At 48.6% G+C, this 19,449-nt stretch overlaps 1 protein-coding gene across 1 annotated transcript in view; it reads left to right on the top strand.

Moving 5' to 3' along the window:
* Window positions 1-19,303, top strand: part of LOC142312777 (elongation factor 1-alpha, somatic form-like) — a 105,646-nt gene extending 86,343 nt beyond the window's left edge. Inside the window, exon 4 of the mRNA XM_075351765.1 lies at window positions 19,214-19,303. Within this exon, the coding sequence (XP_075207880.1) occupies window positions 19,214-19,303 (90 nt within the window). The remainder of the gene's footprint in view (window positions 1-19,213) is intronic.
* The last annotated feature ends 146 nt before the right edge of the window (window positions 19,304-19,449 follow it).

Below are 19,449 nucleotides of genomic sequence, written 5' to 3' on the forward strand. Positions count from 1 at the left end.
ATCATCGTGTCAGTAAACATCATTGTATTAATGTTTCTTTAGGTTTGAAGGTGCTTAGATAAATAAATATATGTATATCATTTCGGTTAACAATTTTTTTTTTTTTTTTTTTGTGTAATATATAAACGTGCCAAACAGTGGACAACTGGTGGCAGGGAACTACAGGACTGCACGGATAGGTATGAAGCTGGCCCTTGCTGCCTCGGTTGTCGTGTCGATGCGGAAGGAGTGCATGCCATAATCTCCTGGTTGTAGGTCCAGGTAGGAAATAGACATTTTGAGCAATGCCGAAAGTTGTGTCGCCATGAGCGGGATCACTCTGCGTGCTCCCAGAAGAATTTGTTGGGAACCCAAGACTCTAAGTGTCGCTGCAAGGTAAGGATGGGACATAGGATACCTGAAAACGGGAAAATAGGGAACCAAACTCCTCTACCGAGCTGATCTGTTTTGGAGCGCCTTATGCGAACCCGTACTCCACCATTGCAAACTATAACATTGTCGCGTAACAGACCACCGGTGCGACCTAGGGACCTGCTAACTAATTCGCTGACCGTCAAGGCTCCGAAGAATGCTAGCGAGAAGGCGGCCGAGAACAAGAGGACCTCGCTGTCATTGGTGCAAACGTCACCTAGCTGGTTTATTATGCCGGAAAGGATGGCGAATGAAATGGCCTTCCTGTTCTCCGTGCACCAGCGCTTTCAGCCTTTAACGGCCTGTTTGAACAGAAAGGCCTTGGTGACATCGGTCCATCCACGAACCTGAAAGTGAGAGGCTATTCCTGCAACCCGCAACTACGCTACTGTGCCCGGCAAGCCACTGGTATGTAGATGCGTTATGTCTCGAGCAACGGAATTGCTAAGAAAAACCGCGGACACCTGGCTAGGCAGCGGTTGAACTATATTGAAATCATTCGTCCCCAGCCTTACCATACAAATGCCACGTTGATGGGATGCCTTAACCAGCGGAATCAACTGTCCACAGGGACCGTCCAGAGGGACTGTGGACACTTTTGGCCATTGTTGTCAGATTCTGGGTGCAATGCTCGAAACTTCTGAAAATCAAATGCAATAAGGCATCAGCGATAGTATTATCAATCCCCGGTATGTGGATGGCCCTGACCCAGATATTATGTTCAAGGCACTTAAGAACTAAGTATCGTAGCAAGCTGATCACCGGTGGTGAGGAAGATGCGAGGTGGTTAACGGCGTGGACGACACTTATGTAGTCAGTCCTGAAGCGGGTCCGATTGTTCGCCAACTTTTCTGCCCAAAGACTTGTAGCTACTATTATAGGGAACAGCTCGAGTAAAGTTTTTTTTTTTTTTTGTCCACCCAGACAGGTGCCATGTGTTGGGCCAGCGATTAGCGCACCAATTGGGACCAAGGTAAAGGCCGAATCCGGTGGACCCGGCAGCATCCGAAAATAGATATATCAGCGCTGGAAACTTCCTGATCCTGGAAACATGAACGCCCATTGTAAGTAGCTATGAAGGACCTCCATACACCGAGCTCCTCACGTAGAGCGCTGGTGCTAGTGGCCAGGCAGAGCCTCAGGGAAAAGCCCCTTCCCATGGGCATGACTCTAAAGGCGAAGGCGAGCAAGCCTAATAGAGATTGCATTTGCGCCAGGGTTACCTTACGAACCGCGCAGAACCCGTCAATGAGCGGTGGTTTTTTCAACCTTTTCGAGTGGTAGCCGAAACATCATGATAATTGAGTCTATTTCGATTCTCAAATGAAAAGGCAGGTCACAGGGCCAACTGTTTTTTCGGCCAACAGCGGAAACCAAACTTATCCGCTAATGCCTGGACAGATTTTAACGCGGTTGAGCATGCTTTAGAGTTGGTGTGGGAAAACGAACAAGAAATCATCCAAATAATGGGTGACCAATTTATTCTTTGCCACGTACTTAACCACCCATTCCAGGAAAGAGCTGAAGAGCTCGAAGTGTGAGCAGGATATGGAGCAACCCATGGTAATTCACATGTGGTAACAGAATTTTTTTTGTTGAAATAGCGCCCTAGCAGGTGGGACAATCGGGGTGCACTAGTAGCGGGTGAAAAGCAGATGCTATGTCCGATTTTGCCATTAGTGCTCCTTACCCTGCTTTTCGCACCAGTGCGACCGCTTTGTCAAAATGCGTAGGAAACTGCTGAGTCCTCTGTGGGGATGCCGTCATTGAATGACCGCCCAGCCGGGAAGGACAAGTAGTGTATGAGGCGAAATTCACCCTTTTCTTTCTTAGGCACTATCCCTAGGGGTGAAACGCGAGGGTTTAAGAATGGTAAATCTATAAATGGGCCTGCTAGTCGGCCTAACGCCACTTCCTTCAGTAGTTTGTTCGCCAGGACCTGTGGGAGGTCCCGGGCCGATTTGAGGTTGGGGGCGAAGGTTAGTTCTGAGGAGAACATAAAGGGGGATAAAGAAACCGTGGTTGAAACCGTCCCTAATAGCGTTGGCCGCAGCCTTATTGGGGTAACGTTCTAGCAATGGCTCCACCACGTGCACGTTCACTGGAGTCTTTGGGACTTGGTGGTGCATTTTTAGTGTGACGCCTGTCTAGTTGCTTATCGCATTTGGAGGAGGTGTGATTGCCTCCGCACGATGAGCATTCGTGCTTGTATTTGTGGAGTCCTTGAAACCTGTAATGGCCTTCATTGAAAAGCCAACAGCGACCTGGTCTACGGACATTTGCAGCTCCAAGTGTAGCGTGGTGAGAGGAAAAGTTTGGTGGGCCTGGAAACGACTGGTGGGACTTTTGCGCCATCATAAGCCACGAATCGGTGGCCTTAACTTCCCAACGGTTGGAATGCCAAGCATCTTCTAAATTCTTCGTCGTACTTCCACCACGCAGAACCCCAATGGGTTTTATAGGAGTTGAAAATGGTATTGCAGTATTTTGCGAATTGACTCTTTTCTTTGTTGACTGTTTTTTGGTCCACTGATATTAGGGAACAGATATCGACGTATTCGTTTGCGCGAATTTTTTATTTATTTATTTATTTTAACTGTATCTGGTGTTAGGTGAGTTCCCAGCTGTGATACACAGCAGTAGAACACGTCCCTGTGTAAGTCGGGCGCTGCTGCGTTACATCCTGATGTTGTACAAACGCGGGGTTAACCAGAACTACTCCTGATGGTGTTAACAAGATCGCCCAATAAAAGTGGCGTACGTTTTGCGCCATTTTCCGAAACCCGTAGCGTTCTCATTTTAGGATCTATGGCGCAATGACTGCTTATTTTGCGTCTCGAGTTTACATTTTTTAATGGTACCATTTTGCGCAGATGCTACTTTTGATCGCCTGTTATTGGATGTTACGCAAAACACGCGGTGACCAAAAGCGTAATTTTGGGTGTTTGTGTTTTTTTGTTTTTTTTTTTTGCTGCTACGAAATTTAACAATCAGATTAGGGACTCTAGATTGTGAGTTCCAATGGGGACAGCGTCGCCAATGCATACAAAGCGCCGTGGACAGCGCTACCCAAGTGAATAAAATTATTAGCATTATAGCATTATTATTCTTTAATTGACTTTATATTTTGATAGATCAAGCTTTTCTGAACTTGGCGATACCAAATATGTGTATATATGTATACATATTTATTTATTTATTTTTTTTTTAATTTTATTTATTTATTTTTTTTTTTTATTTTATTTATTTATTTATTTTTTTTTTTTTTTAAACTTGTCCCTTTAGGGGGCTGTATGGATCAACAATTCGATCGCTCTGCACTATCTGCAGATCTCAGCTACACAGCTGAGATCTGCAGATACACTGCTTTACCCTCAATGCCGGAAGTATGCCGGCACTGAGAGCAAGTGACTCAAGGTAGCTACAGGCGTCATCACATGACCCTGTGCTACCATGGCAACCAACGAAAGTCATGTGATCACGCACGTGACTTTCGGTGGGGGCGGTGGTACGTGATAGTAATGCCCGCGCATATACATCTCGCTGCCAGACTTTGGCAGCGAGATGTAAGGGGTTACAAGTTGCAGGTGGAAGCGATTCCACCCGTAACTTGTAGTCACACATGTCAGCTGTTAAAAACAGCTGATATGTGCGCCGAACGCCGCATTCTGTTGCTTTTCAGGATTCTGACGTCACTTCCGGTCCGGGACCCGAAACCGGAAGTGACGAGTTATCATGTGATCGCCGCATCACAGGAAGTGACGCGGCGAACATGGATAGCAGGATGTGACGCGACCTCCGTATGCCACAGGGAGTCACACGGGGCCGCGTCATCCCGGCGGGGGGAGGTGCGCGAGGTGGCCATGGCGACCGGCGTGATGTGGGGGGGGATCAGGGGCTTAGGGCCGGGAGCAGGAGGTGAAAGCGGACCGGACCTTCTGGACCGGGCCGCCCTGCGCCTGGAATCTGTGGTGGGGCTTAGACGCTGCGGTGGACGGGAGGGTCTGGAAGACCTGCGCCCACCGCTGCTGGGAACCGGCAGGAGGGAGCTGGTGCCCACAAGGGAGGCAAGCCATTCGGCTCCCTCCCGTCCGCTCCTTTCTCTTACCGCTGCTTCCAGGGGGTCCATCGGCGATGCTCACCCTGAGGGCAGATGTGGTAAGAGGAAGGAGGGACTCCGGCAGCTGTTTATATGCCCTGGAGGAGGTCCCAGCAGGGAAGGGGGGTCAGCGGGGGGCATTGCACAATGGGAAGGAGGGAGAGGTGACCATGGGGGACGTAGCGAGGGGCTCAGCAGTCAGGGGCAGCGGCATCGGCCGCAGTGCCCTGCATAAGCTTGCGAGCAGGGTCCTCATCCTTCTGCTGCAAGATATACGTTACTTTGTAATGTCTTTGTCTGTATACGTCCCTGCTTAATTGTAAAGTGCTGCGGAGTATGTTGGTGCTACAGTTAGGTCCAGAAATATTTGGACAGTGACACAAGTTTTGTTATTTTAGCTGTTTACAAAAACATGTTCAGAAATACAATTATATATATAATATGGGCTGAAAGTGCACACTCCCAGCTGCAATATGAGAGTTTTCACATCCAAATCGGAGAAAGGGTTTAGGAATCATAGCTCTGTAATACATAGCCTCCTCTTTTTCAAGGGACCAAAAGTAATTGGACAAGGGACTCTAAGGGCTGCAATTAACTCTGAAGGCATCTCCCTCGTTAACCTGTAATCAATTAAGTAGTTAAAAGGTCTGGGGTTGATTACAGGTGTGTGGTTTTGCATTTGGAAGCTGTTGCTGTGACCAGACAACATGCGGTCTAAGAAACTATCAATTGAGGTGAAGCAGAACATCCTGAGGCTGAAAAAAAAAGAAAAAATCCATCAGAGAGATAGCAGACATGCTTGGAGTAGCAAAATCAACAGTCGGGTACATTCTGAGAAAAAAGGAATTGACTGGTGAGCTTGGGAACTCAAAAAGGCCTGGGCATCCACGGATGACAACAGTGGTGGATGATCGCCGCATACTTTCTTTGGTGAAGAAGAACCCGTTCACAACATCAACTGAAGTCCAGAACACTCTCAGTGAAGTAGGTGTATCTGTCTCTAAGTCAACAGTAAAGAGAAGACTCCATGAAAGTAAATACAAAGGGTTCACATCTAGATGCAAACCATTCATCAATTCCAAAAATAGACAGGCCAGAGTTAAATTTGCTGAAAAACACCTCATGAAGCCAGCTCAGTTCTGGAAAAGTATTCTATGGACAGATGAGACAAAGATCAACCTGTACCAGAATGATGGGAAGAAAAAAGTTTGGAGAAGAAAGGGAACGGCACATGATCCAAGGCACACCACATCCTCTGTAAAACATGGTGGAGGCAATGTGATGGCATGGGCATGCATGGCTTTCAATGGCACTGGGTCACTTGTGTTTATTGATGACATAACAGCAGACAAGAGTAGCCGGATGAATTCTGAAGTGTACCGGGATATACTTTCAGCCCAGATTCAGCCAAATGCCGCAAAGTTGATCGGACGGCGCTTCATAGTACAGATGGACAATGACCCCAAGCATACAGCCAAAGCTACCCAGGAGTTCATGAGTGCAAAAAAGTGGAACCTTCTGCAATGGCCAAGTCAATCACCAGATCTTAACCCAATTGAGCATGCATTTCACTTGCTCAAATCCAGACTTAAGACGGAAAGACCCACAAACAAGCAAGACCTGAAGGCTGCGGCTGTAAAGGCCTGGCAAAGCATTAAGAAGGAGGAAACCCAGCGTTTGGTGTCCATGGGTTCCAGACTTAAGGCAGTGATTGCCTCCAAAGGATTTGCAACAAAATATTGAAAATAAAAATATTTTGTTTGGGTTTGGTTTATTTGTCCAATTACTTTTGACCTCCTAAAATGTGCAGTGTTTGTAAAGAAATGTGTACAATTCCTACAATTTCTATCAGATATTTTTGTTCAAACCTTCAAATTAAACGTTACAATCTGCACTTGAATTCTGTTGTAGAGGTTTCATTTCAAATCCAATGTGGTGGCATGCAGAGCCCAACTCGCGAAAAGTGTGTCACTGTCCAAATATTTCTGGCCCTAACTGTATATAAATAAAATTATTATTATTACTATTACCCGATGTCTCCCACTTTCAGTGGGAATGTTGGGTGGTCCATTTCATGTTCTGCTTCAGTGCCCCCGCTTTACTATTTGTATGTGTCACACTTGATATATGAACCAGGGTTTCTGAAGTCAAAGATGAAGAAGTTTAGAAACCTCTACAGATAGAGATATGTTATTTCTGCCTTAATTATATGGAAGTCAGTACATTTCACCAGTAGGTAACACATTCACGCCAGTGTGAAAGGCAAACATCACATTGGGAATGTAAATCAGGCAGTCAGCTGTAAATAGCCTGTAAAAGTGATGCAATACTGCCACCTAGTGCACAAAAGAGTATCATACCATGAAGATCCTGCAGTTGCATTTGTAGAATAGGCCTAGTTAAGTTACTTTATTGTATTATGAAATTGCACTATAAGCGATTTCTTGATATCATGTTTTCAACAAAATTTTTCCCTTTCATATGTCTGTATAATGGAGCTCAAGCCTGGACTGTGGGCCCCAAAAAATGACAGAGGTCCACATTACTGCGGAGTGTGACTACAGGAGGTACAGAGGTAGCAGTAGCACCAAGGCCCCGATGAGTGGGAGAGTACAAATACCCCTCTGCCAATATCACAGGAATAATATTAGACATTTCCATGATAATAGTATGCACAGAGGGAGTCCTGGTGCCCATGGCAAACTTGTCCAATAGTCCTTTTTGATGCCGAGAGGTTATCTGTTGGGCCTCTGTGGAATTGATTTATGTTGTCACACCACTGGGGGATTCGCTTGTTCTCCTGTGGGCCAGTCCAAGTCTGCCTCTGAGTCGACTATGCCATGGTATGCCACACAGTCATGCAATGAAGTCTTCTAATGAATAATAATGTGTAGTGATGGGTGAATACTAAAATATTCAAGTTCGGATTATTTGTCTAGAATATTTTGAACTATTCTTGTATTCGTTACAAATAACAAATCTAATACAGGTCAAGGGGAAATTCTAATAATTTTCCGGCGGAGTCTTCCAGGATGTCTGACGGGGCTGTAAAAATGCTGAGATTGAATGGCAACAGCATGAAGAAGATGCCTGGATGCATCTCAGAAATACTGCTGGGACATCTGGAGGCTGTGAACTCTGGTAAGACCTTACAGCCTCCAGATGTCCCAGCAGCTGCGAACTCCAGGAACCTTAAAGGCTCCCTTAAAGTTACCAGGTTGACAGATGCTACGACACCCAGTGGCTGAGAACTCCAATAACCAAAAATTCTACCTTAAAGGCTTCTTTAAGGTTTCCGGGACTCACACCTACATGACTGATGGACTGCGCTGCCACCATGTCATGCAGTCCGGCACTCAGTTCACAACTGGTGGCTCACACAGTGGGTACCGTGAGAACTGCCAGAAGTGACCTCAGGTGAACTCAGGGCCAGACTGTGCTGCCGTTGTGACACGCGGTCAGTCTGGCACTGAAGTCACAGCTGGCGGCTCACAGAGGAACCCCCAGAAGTGAACTCAGTGCTGGACAGTCGGACTGTGCTGCTGCCATGGTACACAGTCAGACCAATATAGCACTGAGTTCACCTGAGGTCACTTCTGGCAGCTCCCACACTGCTCTCAGTGTGACCCGGAGGCCGCAGTGAGTGATCACGTGCGTTCTAATGTCACCGCTCACAGTGGCCATGATTTAGCAGAGCTGGGATCTTCATGGGACATTGTGTGGATTATGTCAGACCTGCGGGATTGTTTTGGGGATTAATAAATTGGTGAAAGAGGGTGTCGGGTTTTTTTTTACTTAACATAAAAGATTGTGTGTTTTTTTTTCTTTCTACTTACAGGGTTGGTAATGGGCATCTCCATTACCAACCCAGGGCTTTATGGCAGCTGTGATTTTTGACAAATCACATCTGACGTCAACCCCATATATTACTCTGATTGCCACCGCACTAGGGCAATCAGGATAAGCCAGGTTAAGCATCATAACTGGCACATCTAATTGATGCGCCAATTGTTGGGTGAATGTGGCCTGCTATTTTTAGGCTGGGGAAGGCCCAATAACCATGGACCTCCCAGCCTGAGAATACCATATTTATTTAAATAATTGAAAAAAAAAATATAGGGTTCCCTCTATTTTTGATAACCAGCCAAGATAAAGCACACAGCTGGGGGCTGCAGCCTGGAGTTATCTACTTTACCTGCGCTGGTTATCACAAATAGACGGGGGAACAAACTTTTTTCGTTATGTTGTGGTTTTCTTTTACTGCACATGTCAATCACAGTAATGCCAGTAGCAAAGATGGTTATGGCAGTACTGTTATTGAAAGGCAATATCCGCATGTTTAGTGGCTGAAAATCAGGCAGAAAACATGCGGGGAGGTGACTTGAAACTCACAAGGCACATACCAAAATACTCGATGAGTAACAAATATCCGAATATTCGTGCGAGTAACAAATAATGTTTTAATTAGAGGTCTGATGTGTAATGTGTATTGACACATTTGCATTGGGGTCCAGAAGTTTACGCATCAGAACATAAGAGAATGAGTATATACCACCAGTGGCGTAACTACCGCGGTCACAGCGGTCACGATCGCGACCGGGCCCGGGAGGTTAGGGGCCCGGCGGCCGCCAGGCAGATCAGCAGCCAGCTCCTGTCAGTGTGAGAGGAGCTACGCTGATCTGTCACAGACCTCGCGGCTGCTATTTGACCCGCTGCCGCCGCCGACACCGGGCCCCCCTGCCTGATGTCAGCAGCGGCACCGGGGCCCCCTACTTGGTGTCAGCGGCTGCGGCGTCTCCCCCGTCACCGCGCACAGTAATGATGAAGCATAGCGCGGCCGGTGCCACGCTATGCATCACCATTCTCCCCCTGTGCGATGACGTCACTCCCGAGCGACTGCTGTGCTGAGTGCACAGAGTGCAGGACAGGAGGACGCCGACCGCAGCACCGGGAGAACGAGCAGCGGGGAGGACAGCAGCGGTGGAAGGAAGAGAGAAGGTGAGTACTTGGGTTTTTTTTAATATAAGTGAGTAAACGGTGGCCAGAGGCTTGGGAAGGCAGTTCTGGGGAAGCTGCATTATTGTACATGGAAGCCTGGAGAGGCTGCTTTATACATGGAGGTCTGAGGAGGCTGCATTATATGTGGAGGTCTGGGGTAGCTGCATTATTATACATGGAGGCCTGGAGAGGCTGCTTTATACATGGAGGTCTGAGGAGGCTGCATTATATATGGAGGCCTGGAGAGGCTGCTTTATACATGGAGGTCTGAGGAGGCTGCATTACATATGGAGGCCTGGAGAGGCTGCTTTATACATGGAGGCCTATAGAGGCTGCTTTATACATGGAGGTCTGGGGAGGCTGCATTATATATGGAGGTCTGGGGTGGCTGCATTATTATACATGGAGGCCTGGAGATACTGCATTATACATGGAGGCCTGGAGATACTGCATTATACATGGAGGCCTGAGGAGGCTGGGTGCATTGTTATACATGGAGGCCTGGAGAGGCTGGCTGCTATATTATACATGGAGGCCTGAGAAGGCTGGGTGCATTGTTATACATGGAGGCCTGGAGAGGCTGGCTGCTATATTATACATGGAGGCCTGAGAAGGCTGGGTGCATTGTTATACATGGAGGTGGTCTGGAGAGACTGGGTGCTATATTATACATGGAGGCCTGAGGAGGCTGGGTGCATTGTTATACATGGAGGCCTGGAGAAGCTGGCTGCTACATTATACATGGAGGCCTGAGGAGGCTGGCTGCATTATTATACATGGAGGCCTGGAGAGGCTGGCTCCATTATTATATATGGAGGTCTGGGAGGGCTGCATAATACAAAATGAAGGACACCTTATACATGGAATATAGGGGTGCCTTATGCATGGAGGAGTATGGGGCTGCATAATGCAATATGAAGTTTTATGGGGTTGCGTTATAATACATATAGGACTATGGGGGCTACATTATAATATATGGAGGACTATGGAGGCTACCTTATACATGGACTATGGGGGTGCATTATAAAACATTGGGGACTATGTGGTGCAGTGTAATATATGGAGAACTATGGGGTAAATTATAATATATGGAGAACTATGAGAAATTCATTATAATAATTGGAGGGCTACTTTATACAAGGAGGACTATAGGGCTGCATTATAATATATGGAGGCCTATGTGGTGCAGTATAATACATGGAGAACTATGGGGTGAAATATAATACATAGAGAACTCTTTTCCCTCAGCACCCAGCTTTCCCATGCTCTGCTATACATCTTCTCTCAGCACCCAGCTTTCCCATGCTCTGGTATACATCATGTCTCAGCACCCAGCTTTCTCATACTCTGATATACATCATGTCTCAGCACCCAGCTTTCTCATGCTCTGATATACATCATGTCTCAGCACCCAGCTTTCTCATGCTCTGATATGGGAAAGCTGGGTGCTGAGGGAAAGATGTATAGCAGAGCATGGGGAAGCAGTGTGCCGAGGACAAGATGGATATCAGAAAATAGGAAAGCTGGGTGCTGATAGAGGGATTTCAGATCATGGGAAATCTGGGTGCTGTGGGTAAGAGCCAAGTGTCAGCGTCATTATCCTGTACCCCGAGTGTCAGTGTCATTATCCTGTATCCTAAATGTCGATGTACGTGGAGGGGGGGCCCAGGTCTGAACTTTGCACCGGGGCCCATCAAACTCTAGTTACGCCCCTGTATACCACTATCATGGGGGAATTTAGCAGACACCTGTATTGGGGCTTTATCATGAAAACACTCACTGAAAGTAGCAAATACCTATGTGGTTATGTCTGTGAACCACCTTTACAAACCTTCTGGGCATATCCCTAAACTTTTAAGGAGAATGGACTGGTAATAAAATACAGTTCTGCGTTAATCAGAAGAAGACAAGTGCAGTATACAGAGGCATTCTGCCACATGAAACAGCACCACCTAGTGGACAGTGAGGAAAACTGCATCTAAGTATTTTCCCATCAATTTCCTTCTCCTTGATTGACACAAAGTACTCCTCTATTTAAATATGAGGTTCTTCTGGGAAAGTAGAGTGTAGTATGGTCTACCAAGGAACATGTTTTGAGTACTGGCGGCCAACAAGCCAAGCTTTGTATACAGTGTGTCCACCCATATCCTGTCCACCGCCATTAACATGAGAATGGCGGCAGCTATAGGCATAGAAGTGGTGTCTAGGTATAGTAAAGTATCCATGCGCTACGCAATGAAACCACCTATAGCGCCACCTGGAGGAAAACAACAAAGTTAGCATTTTTATCTCGAAAACGGAACGAGATAAGAGAAAAAAAGGAAATTACAAAGTTGTAGGGCATCATCAATTCAATACGAATCGATACCTTGCATACAGAAATGCTATTATTAGAACGTGTGAAACTTACAAGGCTGCGGACGTGAAGCGATACCCCATGGAGACCTTTCTACAAGTCATTGGGTATGGTGGCTGCGTGGAGTGGCCTCCATGCTCACCTGACCTAACCCCATTGGACTTCTTACTGTGAGGTCACATCAAACAGCAGGTGTATGCGACCCCTCCACCAACATTGCAGGACCTATGACGACGTATCACAGATGCTTGTGCAAACGTGTCACCTACCATATTGCACAACATGCAGCAAGATGCAGTATGCTGTCCAGAGTCCAGATGTGCATTGCAGCTGATGGTGGCCACTTTGAGCATCAAAGTTAAATGAGCGCCATATGCGTGACCAGCATTCAATGTTTTGGGAGGGTCATGGGTTTCATATCATAGCATTTCTGTATGCAAGGTGTTGATTCGTTTTGAATTGATGATGCCCTACAAATTTTTAATTCACTTTTTTTCTCTATCTCGTTCCGTTTTCGAGATAAAAATGCTAACTCCGTTGTTTTCCACCAGGTGGCGCTATAGATGGTTTCATTGCGTAGCGCATGGCTACTTTACTATACCTAGACACCATTTCTATGCCTATAGCTGCCTCCGTTCTCAAGTTAATGGCGGTGCACAGGATATGGGTAGACACACTGTATATAAGGCTATGGCAACTATGCTGTGAAAGCATACCCATCTTCATCACTGCTGTGTGTCATACAGTTCCGTACCCCAGCTGCTGTAGAACCTCACAGTACACGACGCTGCAGATCTGGTGGAGCAGGATCTGTAACCAGCAGCTATATTACCACATAGGAAATTGCAGAGTAATTACCACTGAGCAAGATAATCTCCTGAGCAGAAATCTTACAGCATCCAAACAGCAAAATCCATCGCCACAGGCTTTACATTGACAGCAAGATTGCATCCACGTGCCATGAATATGTATAGAACCACTACAGGCTACAGAAATTACAAAAGGCTTGAGGAACCTCTATAAGGCCCATGCCCAGAGAAGTCCCGAGGGATAGAGGCCAGTTTTGTACATGTGGCACAATCTAGCACGTTATCACATCAGTGGTCTGGGGACAGAAAGAGTCATCACAGTCAATTAATAAAGTGGAACGAAAAAATAAAAACATTTCTTTAATCTAAGTATTTTTTCTCCTTACCTTTCTTCCAATATTGAAGCATTAGGGGTTAGACGGCTTTATCTCTAACCTAAATGTAGATTATTGCAGCACAAGCCTTCTTATACAACCCTGTCCAGCAATGGAGGATAAGTCAAGTGATTGCTTTTGCCATAGAAAAGGGCTGTTCATCTCCTGACTACTCAAGAGTGTGATAATCACTCTCCCCGGGAGAAACAAATGGGTCACTGGCTCTACATCAGCAGGTTTCAATAATTTGCCTCAATTTACCTTGGTTGCAGACAGGTAGTGCAAGAAAATATAATAGATCTGTACTTATTGACTCTTAAAACATATCTGTCACCAGATTACATAATACAAGCTGCTTATGTGCCGCCCCTGAGGCTCTGGTCGCCACAGGGTACTGCACCTCAATTAAGGTGCGGTATCTATTTCAGGTAAGGGGTGATAATCACCGGTGTTCCACATTCACACACTACATACAGCTTAGGAGCCTTCACATAGGGTGAGTTGGCTCAGGGTAGGCAGGAGGGTGGCCATAACGATTATGGGACTTCCCGGTCACTGAAGCCAGCCACGTGGGAAGGGCGGGTTCCACTTGGGGTAGAAATAGGCGCATCACACGGACATCAAGGAGAGACCTGTCAGGACTATAGTTCTGGCAAGACATCTCTGGAAAACTTGGACTTTACTCGGCCTGGGGCTTGGAGCAGGAGCTCAGCCAGGGTACCTAGCTGTGGTGGGAGACACCCTAGAAATAGAACTCTCATTCCTTCTCCTTCAAAACACCGGTGGTGGCCCCTTACCGGATCTGGTATTGACCTGAGCCCCATCACGGCAGTGACCAGTGTGACCGGGTTGGCAGCTGAAGTTGTGAGTAAACTACATCCTGAACCCGCAGAGACTATGTTGGCTCATTCTTACCGGCGCTGCCGCCCAGCCCTTAGGTGCCAACGGTCGTTAAAACCCTCACCATCCACCAGGGGCCCACTCCGCCTGTAGTGAGTGACACCATCCTGGCTGCCATAACACCTGCCCCAGCGAGGAACCGGGCAGCGGCGGCTATTCCCTGGCCGCATAACACAGGTGGTGTTGCGACAAACTTTCGCAAATACCCCGCTTCCCCCACCATTTACTGTATGCCTCAGGGCAACGGAATCGGACAAAGCCATCCATGACATCGCCTGACCCGACCCACGACTGCCCGGCAATGAGTAGGTTAACCACCTGCCCCGTGAGGCGCTACACTTATGTGGCGCCCTGGACAAGCCAGGGGCTAAAGAGCACACCACCCACACACCCCACACTCCCGGTCAGGCACACTGAAGTCAGACACAAAACCCTTGTTGCCTTCCTCCAAGGGCTGATGTCCACACCAGGGGGTGGGCCAGGCGGTTGGCCCCGCCCACCGAGGAGTTCACAGTCCTGGAGGCGGGAAAAGTGAGCAGTTTAGCTTTGGAGGTGAAAGTGAGAGGAAGGAGAGTGGTAGTGGAGCAACTAACTGACAGCGTCCGGGTGTGTGGCCCGGGCGGTACAGCAAGGTTGGCAGACGGTGGTGACCGTCTGCAGGAGTGGCCTATCGGAGTCTACCGTAAGGACCGTGGACGGGCAGTGGCCCGGCGGTACCGGACCGGTACACAAAGAGAAGCCAGCACCATCTGGCAGGGACTTACGGACTCCGGCAAGGCTAGGAGTCGCCGTGAATTTGCCGAATTCGTTAGTGAAGGGAACCTCCTGGGTTTCCCAGCAGCCAAGTCCCGACAGAAGGCAACAGTCCAACCAAGAGAGGGAGACACCGCCACCGCCAAGGCAACCGGTTCCCAGGGCCAGAGCCTGCGGGCAGAAGGGGGCTCCTCCAACCCATATCCAAGCTGGGGAGCGGGTTACCGGTGGGAACCCATTGGAACCATCTACCGTATATAGGTGCAGGGAAAGGCAGTCACCATCAACCTGCCGGGAAAAACAACACCGCAGCCGTCTGTGGGACCCGTCCATCCAGCCGTGTGTTTTACCAAGAACTGTGTCCTCATCATTGGCTGAGTGAGTACCACCGTGCCGTGCGGCACAGCGCTGCCCCCGCGACCCTGCACCTCACCAGGCCCTGTAACCCGCCTGTCATCCATCCCTACCCCGTCACCGGGCCCCGGGACAACCAACCCCCTACCCACGGAGGGGGGAACTAACATCAAAGCTGCTCCCTGTCACCGCTCCCGGGATCCCCGTCTAGAGCAGCGGTGGTGTCACCAATATCACCACAACCGTGGGTGGCGTCACGGACAATAATCCAATCCCCACCATCCAATCAAACCCCCCTTTTCACTCACGAGCGAGGAACGCCGCTCGAGTCCCCGGGATCCGGCCCACCGCTCGAGCCACCACAGAGCAGCAGCAGCCGGACCCGAGCAGTGGGAGAGCACAGCGTCCCCTCCTCTGCCCGCGACACTTACACTTAAATAGGTGCCTTACACCGGAGGAGGCTGGAGTACTTACTTTGAGAATCCATATCAGACTGGCTGTAAAATTCTTTATGAAAGTTTAACTAAATCTCTGCCCACCTAGCCTGATTAACAGCTCCTCAGTGTCACTCCTCCCTGTTGAGATCTCACACTTCTCAGTATAAGCTGCAGCAGTAAATCCAGCTGGGAAGGCAGAGACTGAATACTGAAGGAAAGCGATCCAGCTGAGTGACCAGGTGATTTATTCAGTGCAATACAGACATGGCATGGTCGTGGTTAACGCGTTTCTGGCTTAACGCCAGGCCCGGACTGACAGGCGGGAGGGGCGGGACTTCTCCCGGTGGGCTGGCCGGTGGAGGGGTGGGGGGGCCGCCCCCCGCCTCTCCCTCACTGCCTGCTGTTTAAAATTATTTTGTGGCTGCCGCCACCCGCTGGCCGCCACTATAGCGGCGGGGTCCGGTGAGCGGCCCCCGCCGCCAATTTTGAATGCTGCTGGCCGCCGCGGCGCAGCTCCTCTCCTGCTCTGCACCATCAGGAGCTGCAAGATGGGGTAATGTATAGTGTGTAACTGTGCATGTAGTCTCTCTCTATGAGACACACTGGTAGGGAATGAGAGAGACTATCTCATTCTCTGTCAGTCTCTCTCATTCCCTACCAGTCAGTCTCTCTCTCTCTGCCTGTCAGTCTCTCTCTCTCTCTGCCTGTCAGTCTCTCTCTCTCTGCCTGTCAGTCTCTCTCTCTTTGCCTGTCAGTCTCTCTCTCTCTCTGCCTGTCAGTCTCTCTCTCTTTGCCTGTCAGTCTCTCTTTTTGCCTGTCAGTCTCTCTCTCTCTCTGCCTGTCTCTCTCTCTCTCTGCCTGTCTCTCTCTCTCTGCCTGTCAGTCAGTCAGTCTCTCTCTCTCTGCCTGTCAGTCAGTCTCTCTCTCTCTCTCTCTTTGCCTGTCAGTCTCTCTCTCTCTGCCTGTCAGTCTCTCTCTCTCTCTGCCTGTCGGTCTCTCTCTCTCTGCCTGTCAGTCTCTCTCTCTCTCTGCCTAAAAAAACAAAATCACTTATCGCTCCGTCCATACCCTATGACGGTAAGCCAGTGGCTCCTGAGAGGTTGTAAGTTCACCAGCTTCATTGATTTACTGTGCATGCCCAGGGCAGGAAAAGCGACACCATTCTCGGCCAGCCCAGGAGTTGTAAAGAGCTGAAGGAGACATCAGAGCTGAAGCTCTAACATCAGATAGGGCCATAATTGTAAGAAAAGAGCCGAGTATAGAAGAAATAGGTGGCCCTCTCCCCGATCCATAAAAGTCCTTTATTTTGTTTGCTTAAAAACCATAGATGGATGCAGGAGGACGAAGCAGCGCTGCTCCTGCATCTATGGTTTTTAAGCAAATAAAATATATGTAGTCTATTTGAAGGTTTGGCATTCCATGATTAAGACCTATTCAGGTTGAAACACGTAGGAAACAGCTCCTCTGTCTTGCCTCTCCATTTTTTGTCTTGCTTGGATGGAATATTAATATTTTTATGATCAATAAAGAATCTGTTTTTTAAGAAAATTCTACTTTCTCCTGAAGTTGCTGGAATTTCTCCTTTTCTTCATTTGAAGGTTTAGCTCCACTTTCTCCAAGTGGCCAGTTAGTGCTCATTGTACTCCTTTTTTGTCCTATCATGAGTGTGCTAGATTAATGTTGCCAGCTCTATTTGACTGGTTGTTTGTGTCGCGGGCGGCGGGGCGCTGCGCTCACCACGCTCGGGTCCGGCGCTGCTGCTGCTCGGTGGCTCGAGCGGTGGGCCGGATCCGGGGACTCGAGCGGCGTGAGTGAAAGGGGGGGGGTAGTTCGGTTTGGGGATTTGGTCCGTGACGCCACCCACGGGTTGTGGTGAGGTTGGGCACCACCGCTGCTATTGACGGGGATCGCGGGAGCGATTGTAGGGAGCAGCTGGGATGTTTCTCTCCCCTCCGTGGGTAGGGGGTTGGTGGTCCCGGGGCCCGGTGAGGTGTCGGGGAGGCAGGGTTGGCAAGGTGCAGGGTCGCTTGGACTGCGCAGCGCGGTGCTGGATGGCACGGTAGTACTCACTCAGCCACAAATGGATGCAAAGTATCTGGTAAACCAAACGGCTGGATGGACGGGTCCCGCAGCCGGCTACTGTGGTTTCTCCCGGACGGTTGGTGGTGGCTGCCTTTCCCTGCACCTTTGTGTATGTTCGGTCCCGATGGCTTCCCACCGGTAACCCGCTCCCCAGCGTGTATATGTGCTGGAGGAGCCCTTTTGCCCGCAGGCTCTGGCCCTTGGAACTCTAGCTGTGGCGGTAGCTGTATTTCCTTTTGCTAGTTGGACGGTTGCCTTCAATCGGGTCTTGGCTGTTAGTGACCGGAACCCCAGGGGTTTCCTGACGGATTTGACCTATTTAACGGCGACTCCAAGCCTGGTCGGGGTCCGCAGGCCCTGCCGGTTTGTGCTGGCTTCACTTCGCTCCCCGGTTCGGTACCGGCAGGCCACCGCCCGTCCCCGGTCTTACGGTTCCGCGTTGATCTGCCTCTCCTGCAGACAGCCACCACCGTCTGCCAACCTTGCTCTGGGTGCCCGGGCCACGTACCCGGACACGGTCAGTTTGCTCCTCTATTACCACTTTACTCCTCACTCTTCCACTTCCCTAACTGATCTGCTTTCCTTTTCCCGCCTCCAGGACTGTGAACTCCTCAGTGGGTGGGGCCAACCACCTGGCTCCACCCCACCTGGTGTGGACATCAGCCCCTGGAGGGAGGCAACAAGGATTTTGTGTCTGGCTGATGTGCCTATTTCGGGGTGGGGGTGCATGTTGTAGTACCTGTGACGACCTGGCTAGTCCAGGGCGCCACATTTGTGGTCAGAATTGTAATAAAGACCCCCATCTAGGGAAGTATGTGTGTGCAGGGAGGGGGGCAGCATATCTGCCATTGTTTGACAGCATGTAATAAAGATCATTGAGGTTTTTATTACAAATATAGTCCTGCCTCTTGACAGAGTCCCTTTAAGAACAATCTAAATTTTCTGTTAGGCGATTTAAATTCCATATAGTGTAATTCTGGCTTTACAGCAGTTTGTTTGCGGATTGCTTGAGGTCTATAGCACAATTGCAGCATCCAAACAAATATACTTCACATTCACTTCATAGTAGGTGGGCCTGTCTGCTCAAATGCCAGGGCTGATTTTCAGTCCCAGTCCGGCCCTGCTTAACGCCCTTAATGATAACCATTGGTTATGATTAAGGGCGTTAAGCCAGAAATGCGTTAACCATGACCATGCCATGTCTGTATTGCACTGAATAAATCACCTGGTTACTCAGCTGGATCGCTTTCCTTCATTTCTCACTGCTGCGGCCGGGGCAGGGCCGGATCCGAGTCTGAGGTGCGGTGAGGTCAGACGTGGGTGAGCTGGATTCCTTTACAAGAGACTGAATACACTTGTACTCATGAGCTATTTCATTCTATAGCCCCCATTTAATAAAATGCTCATCTAAATATGAAGATTACATAAAATAATAAAAATAAAATACATAAGTTTCATCAGATTGGGGAGATCAATTCATAAATGTACAGTTTGTATTGTGAAATCTGGTGACTGATCCACTTTACCATCCACGAGTGGCCATCTTGGTCATGTGTACTTCGGAATATCTTCCTAGGTGTACAGTATCCATAGTATGGTGTGAGCACCTTGTCTGGCACAGACCCTTCTCTTACTCCTAGGGGGCAGGATTGTCTCCGAGTAGTCATGAGATGGAAGATCACATTTGGGACATTACTCCTATGCAGCTGAACAGGAAAGCTAAGCAGTGACAGCTGTCTGACATAGATGGTCAGGACAAAGGAGGTGGTAGGCATTACACATTCTCTGACTATTTGTAACCCAGTAAAACATCGCATTAAAGAACAAAGAGAGAATAGACAGAGATGCTCATCAGACTTTATTGAATTCATCAAAT

The sequence above is a fragment of the Anomaloglossus baeobatrachus genome, chromosome 5 (assembly GCF_048569485.1).
Source record: "Anomaloglossus baeobatrachus isolate aAnoBae1 chromosome 5, aAnoBae1.hap1, whole genome shotgun sequence".
NCBI lineage: Eukaryota > Metazoa > Chordata > Amphibia > Anura > Aromobatidae > Anomaloglossus > Anomaloglossus baeobatrachus.